Below are 13,381 nucleotides of genomic sequence, written 5' to 3' on the forward strand. Positions count from 1 at the left end.
GTATGACGGTCCTCCTGGTAGGGGTCTATCCCTTTAATGGAGGATGCCTGTGACTGGTACACAAAGAGTCACTACACGATCCTTGACAGAATCCGGTCAGGGTCCAGTCGCATGGAGTTCAAGACGACTGGGGACCCTTTCCTTTTGCAGCCTTCTTCCGCCTGCTCCGCCGTTGAGGTCTTCAACGTATCCCTGGCTAGGGGGCAGTCAACTAATAGGCCTTTGCCAAGGGTCACCTGGGGTAATAGTAGTAAAGGAAAGGGGTTAACCTCTTAGTGTCCCAAGACCCCATAGAGGAGCCGCCACTGCCAAATGCACTTTAACGTCATGCCCAGGACACAACACATAACTACATGATTTGTCAAGCCATATAACTAGCTAAGATTATGTAAGAAGTAGCTTAATTGAATTTGAACTTTGGATCAAGTTTCAAAATAACTTGTGCTCCAGCATTATGTGTACTGTCCATACAGTGCAGTGGAACCTCCATTTTAGATTTACGATTGAATAGAAATATGCTTGTCGCCATTTACAAATGTTTTAGCCACCCATTGTTGTTTTTAATAATTTATATATATATATATATATATATAATAATTAACCATTTTAATGGCCCTGCGATGAGGTGGCGACTTGTCCAGGGTGTACCCTGCCTTCCGCCCGATTGTAGCTGAGATAGGCGCCAGCGCCCCCCGCGACCCCGAAAGGGAATAAGCGGTAGAAAATGGATGGATGGATGGATTAATAAAACAATATTGTCTTTGCAGTCCATTCAATTGAATATAGGTTGAAAAGGATTTGCAAATAATTGTATTCTGGTTTTATTTAGCTTTTACACAACGTGCCAACTTCCCTGGTTTTGGGGTTTGTATAAGCAGCACTTTGTCCGTTTTTTTTTCAACCAGGATCAGTTTATTTTGTGAACCTACCAAGGGCATAAAGCATTTGAGAGCTAAGCTGATAAGGCACAACTGTGTTCCCCTGTTTACAGAATAGCAACCCCTTAGATTTTGAGAAGGGCCTGAGAGAAAAAAAATGAAATGAATAAAAAGCTGGGGTTGAAGAGCACTTTGTTCGTGACCTTCATGAGCAGATTGGGTAACCACACACAAGACCAACATGAAAGTATCACAATTTTATTACAAAAATTAAATTCTTCATCTCTCAGGTTTGCCATGCTTGGAGCATATAACAATGCAGTAAAAAACCCACGCCCAGAAAAGATAGTAAAGCAGATTTCAACAATGCTTTCACAGCACTCTGTCTTTCATGCTGTTACTATACAGATACTGTAACATTCCTAATACACAGCAGTACAAACACCTGCGGAAAACATGTCGGATGACGATCTGCGACAATCAACTTAACCAAGCTCAAGAAAAGAGGAAACGGAAAGCCATAAACACGGACTTTGCTGAATATTTGTACCAGGCCAAGGCACCCAGGCTTTGTGACAAGTTGGCGACATTCTTACAGAAAGACTTTGAAGCAAACGACAAATAGAAAGTTGCTTGTGATGGATCCGATCCTTCCGTTCTTTTTTGTCCGTCACAGTGCAAGTTCCGGGTTGGCTTGACAGCCTATCCGGATGGTTTTCTTCCCACGCCAACAACCATTGACAAGAATTAGCAACAATGATCCTCGCTTGGTCGATGACTTGTCCCGACACAGGAAGCCAAAACAAAGAACGAACTTGTGCTTTCAATTGAACTCAATGTTTTTTTTTTTCTGTTGTTCGGCACATAAATACTTAGGAATGGTAAAAATCCCAGGTTAAGCTTTACAACTAAAGTCAAGATCCACTGGCCTCTAAACAAACATCAAATGAAGACGAGAACGACAAAAGCTCAGAAAACGCACAGAGGCCAATCTCTTCTCAGTTCAGTTGGCTGAACGACAAGGCTCGAACGACCATTTGGTGGCTCCGCCGAATATTTCGATGCTGCTCTCCGTCCAAGAGAAGACGTTGCCGGTCAGCGCTTTGCTGTTGCACGTGGCCAAGTTGTAGATTTCGGTGATGGACAACTTCCTGTTCCAGATGTTTAAGTTCGCTAGTTCGCCCACGAAAGCTTGCGTTGCATCAAAGCCTCCTCCCAGTATGTCCTGTGAAAGATGCACAGAAACACAAAGAGGTTTATAAACAAGCTCCTGTTCTGTGTGATAGGATAGGATAGGATAGGATAGGATAGGATAGGATAGGATAGGATAGGATAGGTCTTTATTGGTATTGCAACAAGTACAACAAAACTATGTTTTCAGCACAAACCCGTTCAAGATTAGACATACAAACAGTGTACAGGGTTACAAATACAATCTAGACTGGGCTCTTAAGGGGGCCCAGTCTAGAGTGGGAAAAAACCTCCATGCCATGCACACACCAACATGTTACATATAATCACGACAACTCGCAACAGAGGGTGGGGGGGTTGGGGCCCTGGAGGTCGACTGCTGCTATGAAGCGCTGCCAGCCGTCCATCACCCCGAAGGGGATTTAAGAGGTGGTGAAGGCGTGGGGTGGGAGACTGGGGGGACGTGTGTGTGTGTGTGTGTGTATATGCCCGTTGTCTTGGGTGTGTTGATGTTGTGTCCATAGGCCTGGGGCCGTTCTGCATGCAAGCAAAAGTTGGACTCCAGGTGTCGTTGAGGAGGGAGGGAGGTCAAAAGCGTCCATCATTGAGGTGTCCTTGGGGATATTTTCAGAACAGCCTGCTCCTGCGTCAAGGCCATTCCAGGGAGTCAAATCAAGAGTAGGATTTTTGTTTTGCCGTGAGCAGACATTACAATGGCTTGTCTGTTCTATTTGTTCTGTTCACTGAGGCCCCTTCTACACCGGCTAAGGTTATCCAGGGTAGATCCCACCTAACCTTATCCTGGTCTACACACACAATGGTCGTTTAAGAAAACAGGAAGTGGCACCGGGGTTATACCAACCATAGAAAACTACAGAAAACTTACCGGTACTCACAAATAAGGAGAGCAAAATGTTGATATATATTTGCAAGGCCATTTTCAAGAGGGATATTTAAAGATAAAATACATCTTGTGAGACGGAATCGACCAAAACCGGAAGCTTCAGAATCAACTTTCACATGAATCGACCGACTACGAACAACTACCGACTACGAGTGGTACCCATGACTTATACGGCGTCGAATGGGTACTAAAAATTGCGAGTTCGAATATTTAGTTTAATATTTTCAGGCTTCATTTGTTTTACATAATTCTTTTAATTTTGACAGTACCACGTAAGATATGTTTGAATTGCTGAAGCGTGTTTATTGAATGTTAAATGTGCCGAAAAATAGACCGCTTTGTACACTGTTGAGGGGTTTCAATGACCAGTAGGGTGCAAGTGTGTTTCTGTATGGTATTTCTCCAGCCGTGTTCATGTGGTGACATCAATTACGTTATTTTGAGAGGTGAAGTCGGACTAAGTAGGACATCGCTGAAGTGTGTGTGTGTGTCTGTATATGCATATATATATATGTGTGTATATATATATATATATATATATATATATATGTATATATAAGTGTTTGTATGTGTGTATATATACAGTATGTGTGTGCGTATGTGTATGTATATGTGTGTGTGTGTGTGTGTGTGTGTGTGTATGTGTGTGTGTGTGTGTGTATATGTGTGTGTATATATATATGTGTATTTATGTGTTTGTGTGTGTATATATATTTGTATGTATACATTTTTATATATATATACATTTATTTGTATATATATACATTTATAAAATATACATGTATTTATATATATATACATTTATTCATATTTATATAATATACATACATACATATATAGGTGTATATATGTATGTATACATGTATATTGTGTATATATATGTATATTATATATATGTATATTGTGTATATATATGTATATTACATATATGTACATATGTTTTTTGTGTATTTATATATGCATATTATATATATATGTATGTATGTATGTATGTATATGTTTGTATATATATATATATATATATATATATATATATATACATATATACATATATATATATATATACATATATATATATATATATATAAAAATACATACATACACACAGATACTATAGCTAGTATAGACACTTACGTCATGTGTTTCCTTCATTACAACACTTATACCAGACTTTTAAAGTAATTTTGATAGTAGGTTAATTTAGCTAATATCGACACTTACATCATGTGTTGCCTTCATTATAACAGTTAATTTAATTTTTTGCGGCTCCAGACAGATTTTTTTGAAAGTATTTTTGGTCCGATACGGCTCTTTCAACGTTTTGGCTTGCCGACCACTGCTAAATACATTCCGAGCATGATACCCCCTAACCTTCACACACGTGCACACCAACACACATTTAACTGTCCTGGGTTATATTAAATACAGTTTGTGTATTTACAAAAGCTGTACTGCACCTGCTCTTGTCCAAGGACCAGCACCCCCTCCGGTTTGATGGGATGATACGGTGCCAGATTTTCCCCGTTTCCCCTCATCACTCCGTCCTGGAAGGCCTCCCACATTCCATCTCGGGTCGTCCACGTGATGCAGAGGTGATGCCATTTGCCATCGTTGATGAGGAACGGCAGCTTTGCAACCTGAACAAGACACATTTTGAGACTTAAAGGTACTATCAGACAGGTTTTATCCGGCCCGCGGGATGAGTTTGCTAAATATAAAAATGAACCGAAATTTTTGAATGAAAGAAACGGCTGTTCTGAATGTGTCCACTAGATGTCACAATAGCAATTTTTTGAATGTTTGTAGATCAGGGGTTGGCAACGCGGCACCTGAGCCACATGCGGCTCTTTGATCACTCTGATGTGGCTCGGCTGCATATTTGCCGACCCTCGAAATTTTTCCGAGAGGTTGTCTGGATTTAAGCATTCTCCGGTTTTCAGCCGCATAATTATTTTAAGGGCGTGTCGACAAAGCTTTTAACGTATTCTTAAACATAACGTCGTGCGCGCCTTCACACAATGCTATCCGCGTGCCAGCCGGTCACATGTAGGATACGACCCCTGATCGCATACATCATCAATTGCAAGGCATACTTGTTCAACAGCCACACATGTTACACTGATGGTTGTGATATCAATAACTTCAACACTCTTACTAATATGCGCCACACTGTGAACCCACACCAAACAAAAATAACAAACACATTTCGGGAGAACATCCGCGCTGTAACACAACATAAACACAACAGAAGAAATACCCAGAATCCCATGCATCTCTTACGGGCCACGTAATACACCCCCGCCCCCCAACCACGCCCACCTCAACCGACGCACAGAGTGAGGTGTTTGTATATATATATATATATATATATATATATATATATATATATATATATATATATATATATATATATATATATATATATATATATATATATATACGATCGGCCACCGTGTTCAATGGAGAAGTCTGATCTACAAAATTTGCAGGCAGCATACCCCTTCCCCTCCGAGCTGTCCTGGATGAACTGAAATGATTTTTTTCCAATCATTTTGGAACTTGCAAGCGTACCTCTTCTTCTTACTCGTCGTCGCCATGTCTCTTCTTCGTTCTTCTGCTTCGTCTCTGTTATGTTTTTTTGGACATACTACTTGCCGTAGTTTTGAAGCAATGCATGATGGGAATCCGAATGTTGTGTGTCAGTGTATTAAGGTGCCGGCTGGAATAAACACACGCTGAGAAATAGCTCCGTGCCTGCGGTATAGCTCAGTTGGTAGAGTGGCCGTGCCAGCAACTTGAGGGTTGCACGTTCGATTCCCGCTTCTGCCATCCTAGTCACTGCTGCTGTGTCCTTGGGCAAGACACTTTACCCACGTGCTCCCAGTGCCACCCACACTGGTTTAAATGTAACTTAGACATTGGGTTTCACTATGTAAAGTGCTTTGAGTCACTAGAGAAAAGCGCTATATAAACATAATTCACTTCACTACTTTATGGGTTATAGATTAACCTATGGATAACGGAGACATATATAATAGTCTCCTTTTCAGGTTGTAGAGGACGCTAAAGGCACGCCCTCAATATTGTTGTCCGGGTGGAAATCGGGAGAAATTCGGGAGAATGGTTGCCCCGGGAGATTTTTGGGAGGTGCACTGAAATTCGGGAGTCTCCAGCGAAAATCGGGAGGTTTGGCGAGTATGGTTTGGACCATATTTGTCAATAAATTTTGGTAACTTCTTTATTGCCGAAACACGTCTTTTTAAAATATGGACGTAACAATAGCAAAACAGACTTAAAAATAGTTTTTCATTCTCTTTGATGACACACAACGGTTGGAGCAAAACAAATTTAATAGTGCAAAACTCAAAAACCAGTGAAGTTGACACGTTGTGTAAATGGTAAATAAAAAGAGAATGCAATGATTTGCAAATCCTTTTTAACTTATATCAACTTGAACAGACTGCAAAGACAAGATATTTAACGTTCTAACTGAGAAAATTCTTTTTTTTTTGCAAATAATCATTAACTTAGAATGTAATGGCAGCAACAAATTGCAAAAAAAGTTGGCACATGGGCATTTTTACCACTGTGTTACATGGCCTTTCCTTTTAACAACACTCAGTAAACGTTTGGGAACTGAAAAGACCAATTTTTGGAGCTTTTCAGTCGGAATTCTTTCCCATTGACGTACAGCTTACGTTGTTTAACAGTCCGGGGTCTCTCTTGTGGTATTTTAAGCTTCATAATGTGCCACACATTTTCAATGGGAGACAGGTCTGGACTACAGACAGGCCAGTCTAGTACCTGCAGTCTTTTACCATGAACCCACGCTGTTGTAACACGTGGCTTGGCATTGTCTTGCTAAAATAAGCAGGGGCGTCCTTGATAACGTTGCTTGGATGGTAACATATGTTGCTCCAAAACCTGTACGTACCTTTCAGCATTAATGGTGCCTTCACAGATGTGTAAGTTACCCATGCCTTGGGCACTAATACACCCCCATACCATCACAGATGCTGTTTTTCAACTTTGCGCCTACAACAATCCGGATGGTTCTTTTCCTCTTTGGTACGGAGGACACGATGTCCACGGTTTCCAAAAACTATTTGAAATGTCGACTTGTGAGACCACAGAACATTTTTGTACTTTGCTTCAGTCCATCTTAGATGACATTGGGCCCAGCGAAGCCGGCAGCGTTTCTGGGTGTTGTTGATAAATGACACAATGTCCACGGTTTTCAAAAACAATTTGAAATGTCGACAACACTGATAACACTGGCTTAAATGCTGTTTTGTTTTATGCAGCTCTGTATTGGTCTCACGTGCTCTTTGGTGTTCAGTATATCCTACTTGATAGCAATGTTCCCTCTAAGCCAGTGTTTCTTAGCCATTGTAGGGCCGCCAAGAAATATCTGCCAGCTTTGGATTGCGTGGGTTGCTGAGGTGATCAGTTGTAGTACAGTTTTCCACCACCTGTGGCAGTAATCACAATATCAATCGGAAGGAGTCTAGAGCTAAAGTCATCAAAGTTTCTTAAGCGCAAAAATTATATTAAAGTGTTTTCATTTTAATTTTTAATTTTCATTTTAGCACTGCGTAATTGTATGTGAATACCTTTTTTTGTCAGTTTTTATTATTCCCTTCTTTTTCAGTGTATTTAATTATTTTTATAATGGGCCTTGATATTAATCGTCGGAATTAACACAAGGTTTCATATCGTTTGACAAGGTTTATCCTGTTAAAATGTTAGTAGGTTACATATAATTATTGAATACGATTCAAATTAAAAGTGGCTAGGCGTGGCTAAGAGGGGAGGAGTATATTTATAGCTAGAATTCACCAAGTCAAGTATTTCTTACATATATATATATATATATATATATATATATATATATATATATATATATTACATATATATACATATATATATATATATATATATATATATATATATATATATATGTGTGGGCTTCACGGTGGCAGAGGGGTTAGTGCGTCTGCCTCACAATACAAAGCTCCTGCAGTCTTGGGTTCAATCCCAGGCTCGGGATCTTTCTGTGTGGAGTTTGCATGTTCTCCCCGTGAATGCGTGGGTTCCCTCCGGGTACTCCGGCTTCCTCCCACCTCCAAAGACATGCACCTGGGGATAGGTTGATTGGCAACACTAAATTGGCCCTAGTGTGTGAATGTGAGTGTGAATGTTGTCTGTCTATCTGTGTTGGCCCTGCGATGAGGTGGCGACTTGTCCAGGGTGTACCACGCCTTCCGCCCGATTGTAGCTGAGATAGGCGCCAGCGCCCCCCGCGACCCCGAAAGGGAATAAGCGGTAGAAAATGGATGGATGGATGGATGGATATATGTGTGTGTGTGTGTGTGTGTAAATAAATATATATATATATGTATTTTTATTTATATATATATATATATATATATATATGTGTGTGTGTGTGTGTGTAAATAAATGAACACTGAAATTCAAGTATTTCTTATATATATAACTACAATTCACTGAAAGTCAAGTATTTCTTATATATATATATATATATATATATATATATATATATATATATATATATATATAATTCTAGTTTTATATATATATATATATATATATATATAAGAAATACTTGATTTTCAGTGTTCATTTATTTACACATATACACAAATAACACTCATCTACTCATTAAAGAATTAAGGGTTGAATTGTCCATCCTTGTTCTATTCTCTGTCACTATTTTTCTAACCATATGCATGTACAGTAGATGGCAGTATTGTCCTGTTTAAGAGTGTCACAACATTGCTGTTTACGCCAGACAAACTGCTTTAGGGCAGACGAAAACGTGACTGCTGTTGTTGTGTGTTGTTACCGCGCTGGGAGGGCGTTAATGAAACTGCCTAAAATAAACCCACATAAGAAACCAAGAACTCTCCCTCGATCATTCTACAGTTATAACGTCATTGGGCAGACACACTGTTTATATTGTGGGAAAGCGGACGTGAAAACAGGCGGTCATCACTCAGGTCCGCATGGCCTCTCCGCCTGAATTTCCGGAGATTTTCGGGAGCAAATTTGTCCCGGGAGGTTTTCGGGAGTGGCGCTGAATTTCGGGAGTCTCCCGGAAAATCCGGGATGGTTGGCAAGTATGGCTACAATATATTACAAAAAGTCGGACCCCCAAAATGTACTGTTGGACCCCATTTTAATGACTTGATGGGGTCCCCGGGACCCCATTTTGAAAATTCCTTCCACCAACACTGCTGTCAACAGAGAAGAAAAAATGTTTTGTTCAAATAAATGTATTATTGAAAAAGCAAGTTCAAGTATCATTGGCAAATGTTCACCTAGTCCCGGCCTTGGCACGCATATATTTGTCCTCTTTGGGATTTCACAATATGGTCGGCGTAACATAAATTGGGTTATCAAAACAACCCAGCATTTTTGTGTGTGTATGGTGTGTTTATAAGGAACGTAAAACGACACCTAATAGCAGACATTTTTTGGCGTTTTGTTTCGCAATATTATGCAGAAGCAACTTTTCTTACCTTCTGGTACCTGCTGATGTGTATTTGGGATCTGCATAAGTCCTGAAAATTTGAGCGCTTACGCCATTGTAGTCCGTGATGACACTGTAGTCGATAAGCTTATCTTCTCGTTATGGGACATTCATCCTCCGCTGTTGCCATTTTGTAATGTAAAGCAGTTGTCATGATCTGTGGTCCGGATCATGTTTTGTACTTTCTGTTAGTTTTGGACTCATTTAGTTGCTGTTTGTGCACCTCTGAGTTTGTTTTGGTTGCCATGGTTGCTCATTATGTTCACCTGTCTCTGATCAGTGTTCGCCCGCTCACCTGCTTCCGAGCACTAATCAGAGGCATTATTTAAGCCTGCCTTTGCCGGTCAGTCGGCCTGGCGCTGTCAAGTCTTGTGATCATGTTCTGTTTAGTTATGTTCTGTTTGTTTTTGACTCCATTAGCTCCTATTTTTGCCCATTTAGTTTCCAGTACAACTCATTAGTTTCACCTGCCTCATTTGTTTGAACGCACGCACCCGTTGTTAATCATGTCACTATTTAAGCCTGTCATTTTCTGTTGGTCGTTCCGGTGTCACCACTCTTGTTTTTGCTCTGTACATGCCATAGTTTGTACTGATCTTCATTGTTCATGCTGCTTTGCTCATGTCACAGTAAGTGTTGTTTATTTTATGTTCATAGTTTATGTTTAAGTATTAGCTGTGTTCCCCGCGTTAAGTTTTGTGCCTCCACTGTGAGTGCCTTTTGTTTGTAGCTTTTGAGTTCTGATTAAAATCATGTATTTACCTTCACCCCATGTCCCGTGACTTTCTTTTGCATTCCAGGACAACAAACCCCACCCCAGTCCACGTTCTGACAGGCGTCATTGTTTGCTACATGCAACCTGTCTACGGACGTTTTGCTTGTCTACTAGCCAATGCTAAGTGGTAGCCTTGTGTTCGTGAGTATGACTTGTCTCAAGTCCATGCTAAGTTTGAGTTTATTTGGAACATGCAAGCATACAACATGATACATCACAATTTCCGGTTTCTCTTTTCAACATGTTCGAAAAGTAGTAGGAAGAAGCAGAGCTTGTTCAATCCTACATAACCGTTGCTTAAACTTCACTTCCTGTTCACAATTTATTCCCGAAATACTCCATAAGTAATCACAATACAAATAAATAATACTCGGTGAAGTAGGGCATATTTTATATGACGAGATAAGTAAGATTATTTTGAGAATGAAATAAATGAAATAAATTCAGAATGTTTATCAAGTGATAGCGATAGCTCCAAGTGCCGTCGGCTTGTTTTCCGTTTTTTTGTACTCCTTTGATTTTTTGGAGAATTAAATCATGTTTTTACCTGCACGCTTTGTCCGGAGTGGTCCGTCTGCATCCGGGAAAATGACCCCCGCAGTAAGCCTCGAAAACCCTGTCGTGACAGTAGTGTAAAGTTCTAACTTATATCTGTCAGTAAACTCGCCATGAAAGCGCTAAAACATACCGGTGTAGTGAGTTTACATTATTCACCCAAGGAACTTTAGTTATTAGAGAGTTCCGGTCGAACGGTTTTTCATGGGACACATTTCCAACTCAGCCTTCCCGGTAAGGTCTATTCAGGTGTACTGGAGAGGAGGCTGCGCCGAATAGTCGAACCTCAGTTTCATGAGGAACAGTGTGGTTTTCGTCCTGGTCGTGGAACTGTGGACTAGCTCTATACTCTGGACAGGGTCCTTGAGGGTGCATGGGAGTTTGCCCAACCAGTCTACATGTGCTTTGTGGACTTGGAGAAGGCTTTTGACCGTGTCCCTCTGGAAGTCCTGTGGGGAGTGTTCAGAGAGTATGGGGTATGAGACTGTCTGATTTTGGCGGTTCGCTCCCTGTATGATCAGTGTGGATGGACATTTCCACCGTTGTTGTTGCACCAGTGAGCCACGGATGAGGAGATGCTGCTTCGTTATTGATTAAAGTAATGTCTGAACGTCATTAAAACAGTTAGCGCCATTTTTTGACACTTCTTCCACTCCCGTCCTTGCACGCTACACCGCTACAACAAAGATGACGGAGAGAAGACGCTGAGCCACTGTCAGAAAGCGGCTTATGCAACATTTTGACCAAAGAACCACCATCACATGTTATGTAGACCACATGGAAGTGTTTTACATTCAGAAAAAAATCACAATATCAGGCCAAACTACTGCAAGAACATCCAGAAGCTGCAATACATACAGAATAGTGCTGCTAGAAACCTGATGAGAGTGCGGAAATACGACCATATCACACCAATTCTCAAATCCCGTCACTGGCTTCCTGTTCCACTCAGGATTGAATACAAAGTCCCCCCCCCCCTCTACCTCAAAGAACCACTTGCTCCCAAATCCTCCACACGACACCTCCGCTCCGGACAGGCTAACCTCCTCCAACCTCCGAGGACAAAGCTATGGACAATGGGAGACCAGGCTTTCTGCCTGTCAGTCTGCGGAACGCTATCCCTGACCACCTGAGGGCACCAAAGACTGTGGATGCTTTTTAAAAAAAGACCTATCTTTTTTTTAAAAAAACAAAAAAGTTTTTTTTAGATATATGCATACTTGTTCTAGCTATTAGACTGTTTTAGTTTTCATTTCATTTTTTTTCTATTATCTTTTTTTTTCACCTGGGGATTGGTTGATGGCCCTGCGATGAGGTGGCTTCTTGTCCAGGGTGTCCATCGCCTTCCGCCCGAATGCAGCTGAGATAGGCACAAGCGACCCCCCCCACCCCCTGCCACCCCAAAAAGGGACAAGGGGTAGAAAAATGGATGGATGGATGGGATTGGTTGATTGGCAGCACTAAATTGAATGTTGTCTGTCTATCCGTGTTGGCCCTGCAAAGAGGTGGCGACTTGTCCAGGGTGTACCCTGCCTTCCGCCCGAATGCAGCTGAGATAGGCTCCAGCACCCCCCGTGACCACCTGAGGGCACCTCAGACTGTGGATGTTTTGAAAAAAAGGCTTAAAAACCTTTCTTTTTTTTAAAAAAAACAAAAAAGTATTGGGGGATATATGCTTACTGAGATAGGCACAAGCAACCCCCCCCCCCCTCCACCCACCCACTGCCACCCCAAAAAGGGACAAGGGGTAGAAAAATGGATGGATGGATGGGATTGGTTGATTGGCAGCACTAAATTGGCCCAGGTGTCTGAATGTTGTCTGTCTATCTGTGTTGACCCTGCGATGAGGTGGCGACTTGTCCAGGGTGTATATGCCTTCCGCCTGAATGCAGCTGAGATAGGCACCAGCATCCCCCACGACCGCAAAAGGGACAAGCGGTAGAAAATGGATACATGGATCTTTTTGTTTATTTTTTTTTTAATACACTGTAGCACTTTGATGTTGTTTACTCAATGTAAAGTGCTTTTTTACAAATACAATCTATTATTATTATTATTATAATAATATAACTCCTTTCAAGGCGCCTTATATATGAAAATAAACCTGAATAGACCTTATAGTCTTATAAGGTCTATTGGCCTATCTCACTCCTGAAAGATTGTTATCGGCAGCATAAAATCCTGATCCCGAATCGCTCCATTTATTTATTTGCAATCCAACCCAAACTTTGCAACCCATTGAGACGTGCAAGGAAAAAATTTGCTGCAGCTGCCATACCTTGTCGTTAATGAGGAACTCCATTGGGTTGTTCCCCCATTCGATCAGCACCAGCTCGTTGGCCTGCCCGGGGACGGCGTAGGAGAAAGGTGTTCCGACCCCCGGCGAGGCGTTGGATTTGATCCACAGACACACGGTGAGCGAGTACATCTCGGGCAGGCTCCTCTTGGCTTTGGCGTACATGTAGTTGGTTCTCAGGGGGAAGGTCAGCTGGAACTTATCAGCCGGTCTGTCTTTGCCTGGGTAG

The 13,381-nt window shown here is 41.3% G+C and overlaps 1 protein-coding gene across 1 annotated transcript in view; it reads right to left on the minus strand.

The window, feature by feature from the left end:
• Window positions 1–1,120: 1,120 nt before the first annotated feature.
• Window positions 1,121–13,381, minus strand: part of LOC133538835 (neuronal pentraxin-1-like) — a 35,412-nt gene continuing 23,151 nt past the window's right edge. The window contains exons 3-5 of the mRNA XM_061880672.1: window positions 13,135–13,373; window positions 4,431–4,610; window positions 1,121–2,103 (exon numbers count right to left, since the gene is read on the minus strand). Coding sequence (XP_061736656.1) covers window positions 1,882–2,103; window positions 4,431–4,610; window positions 13,135–13,373 — 641 coding nt within the window. The 3' untranslated portion in view covers window positions 1,121–1,881. The remainder of the gene's footprint in view (window positions 2,104–4,430; window positions 4,611–13,134; window positions 13,374–13,381) is intronic.

The sequence above is a fragment of the Nerophis ophidion genome, linkage group LG20 (genome assembly GCF_033978795.1).
Source record: "Nerophis ophidion isolate RoL-2023_Sa linkage group LG20, RoL_Noph_v1.0, whole genome shotgun sequence".
Taxonomy (NCBI): Eukaryota; Metazoa; Chordata; class Actinopteri; order Syngnathiformes; family Syngnathidae; genus Nerophis; species Nerophis ophidion.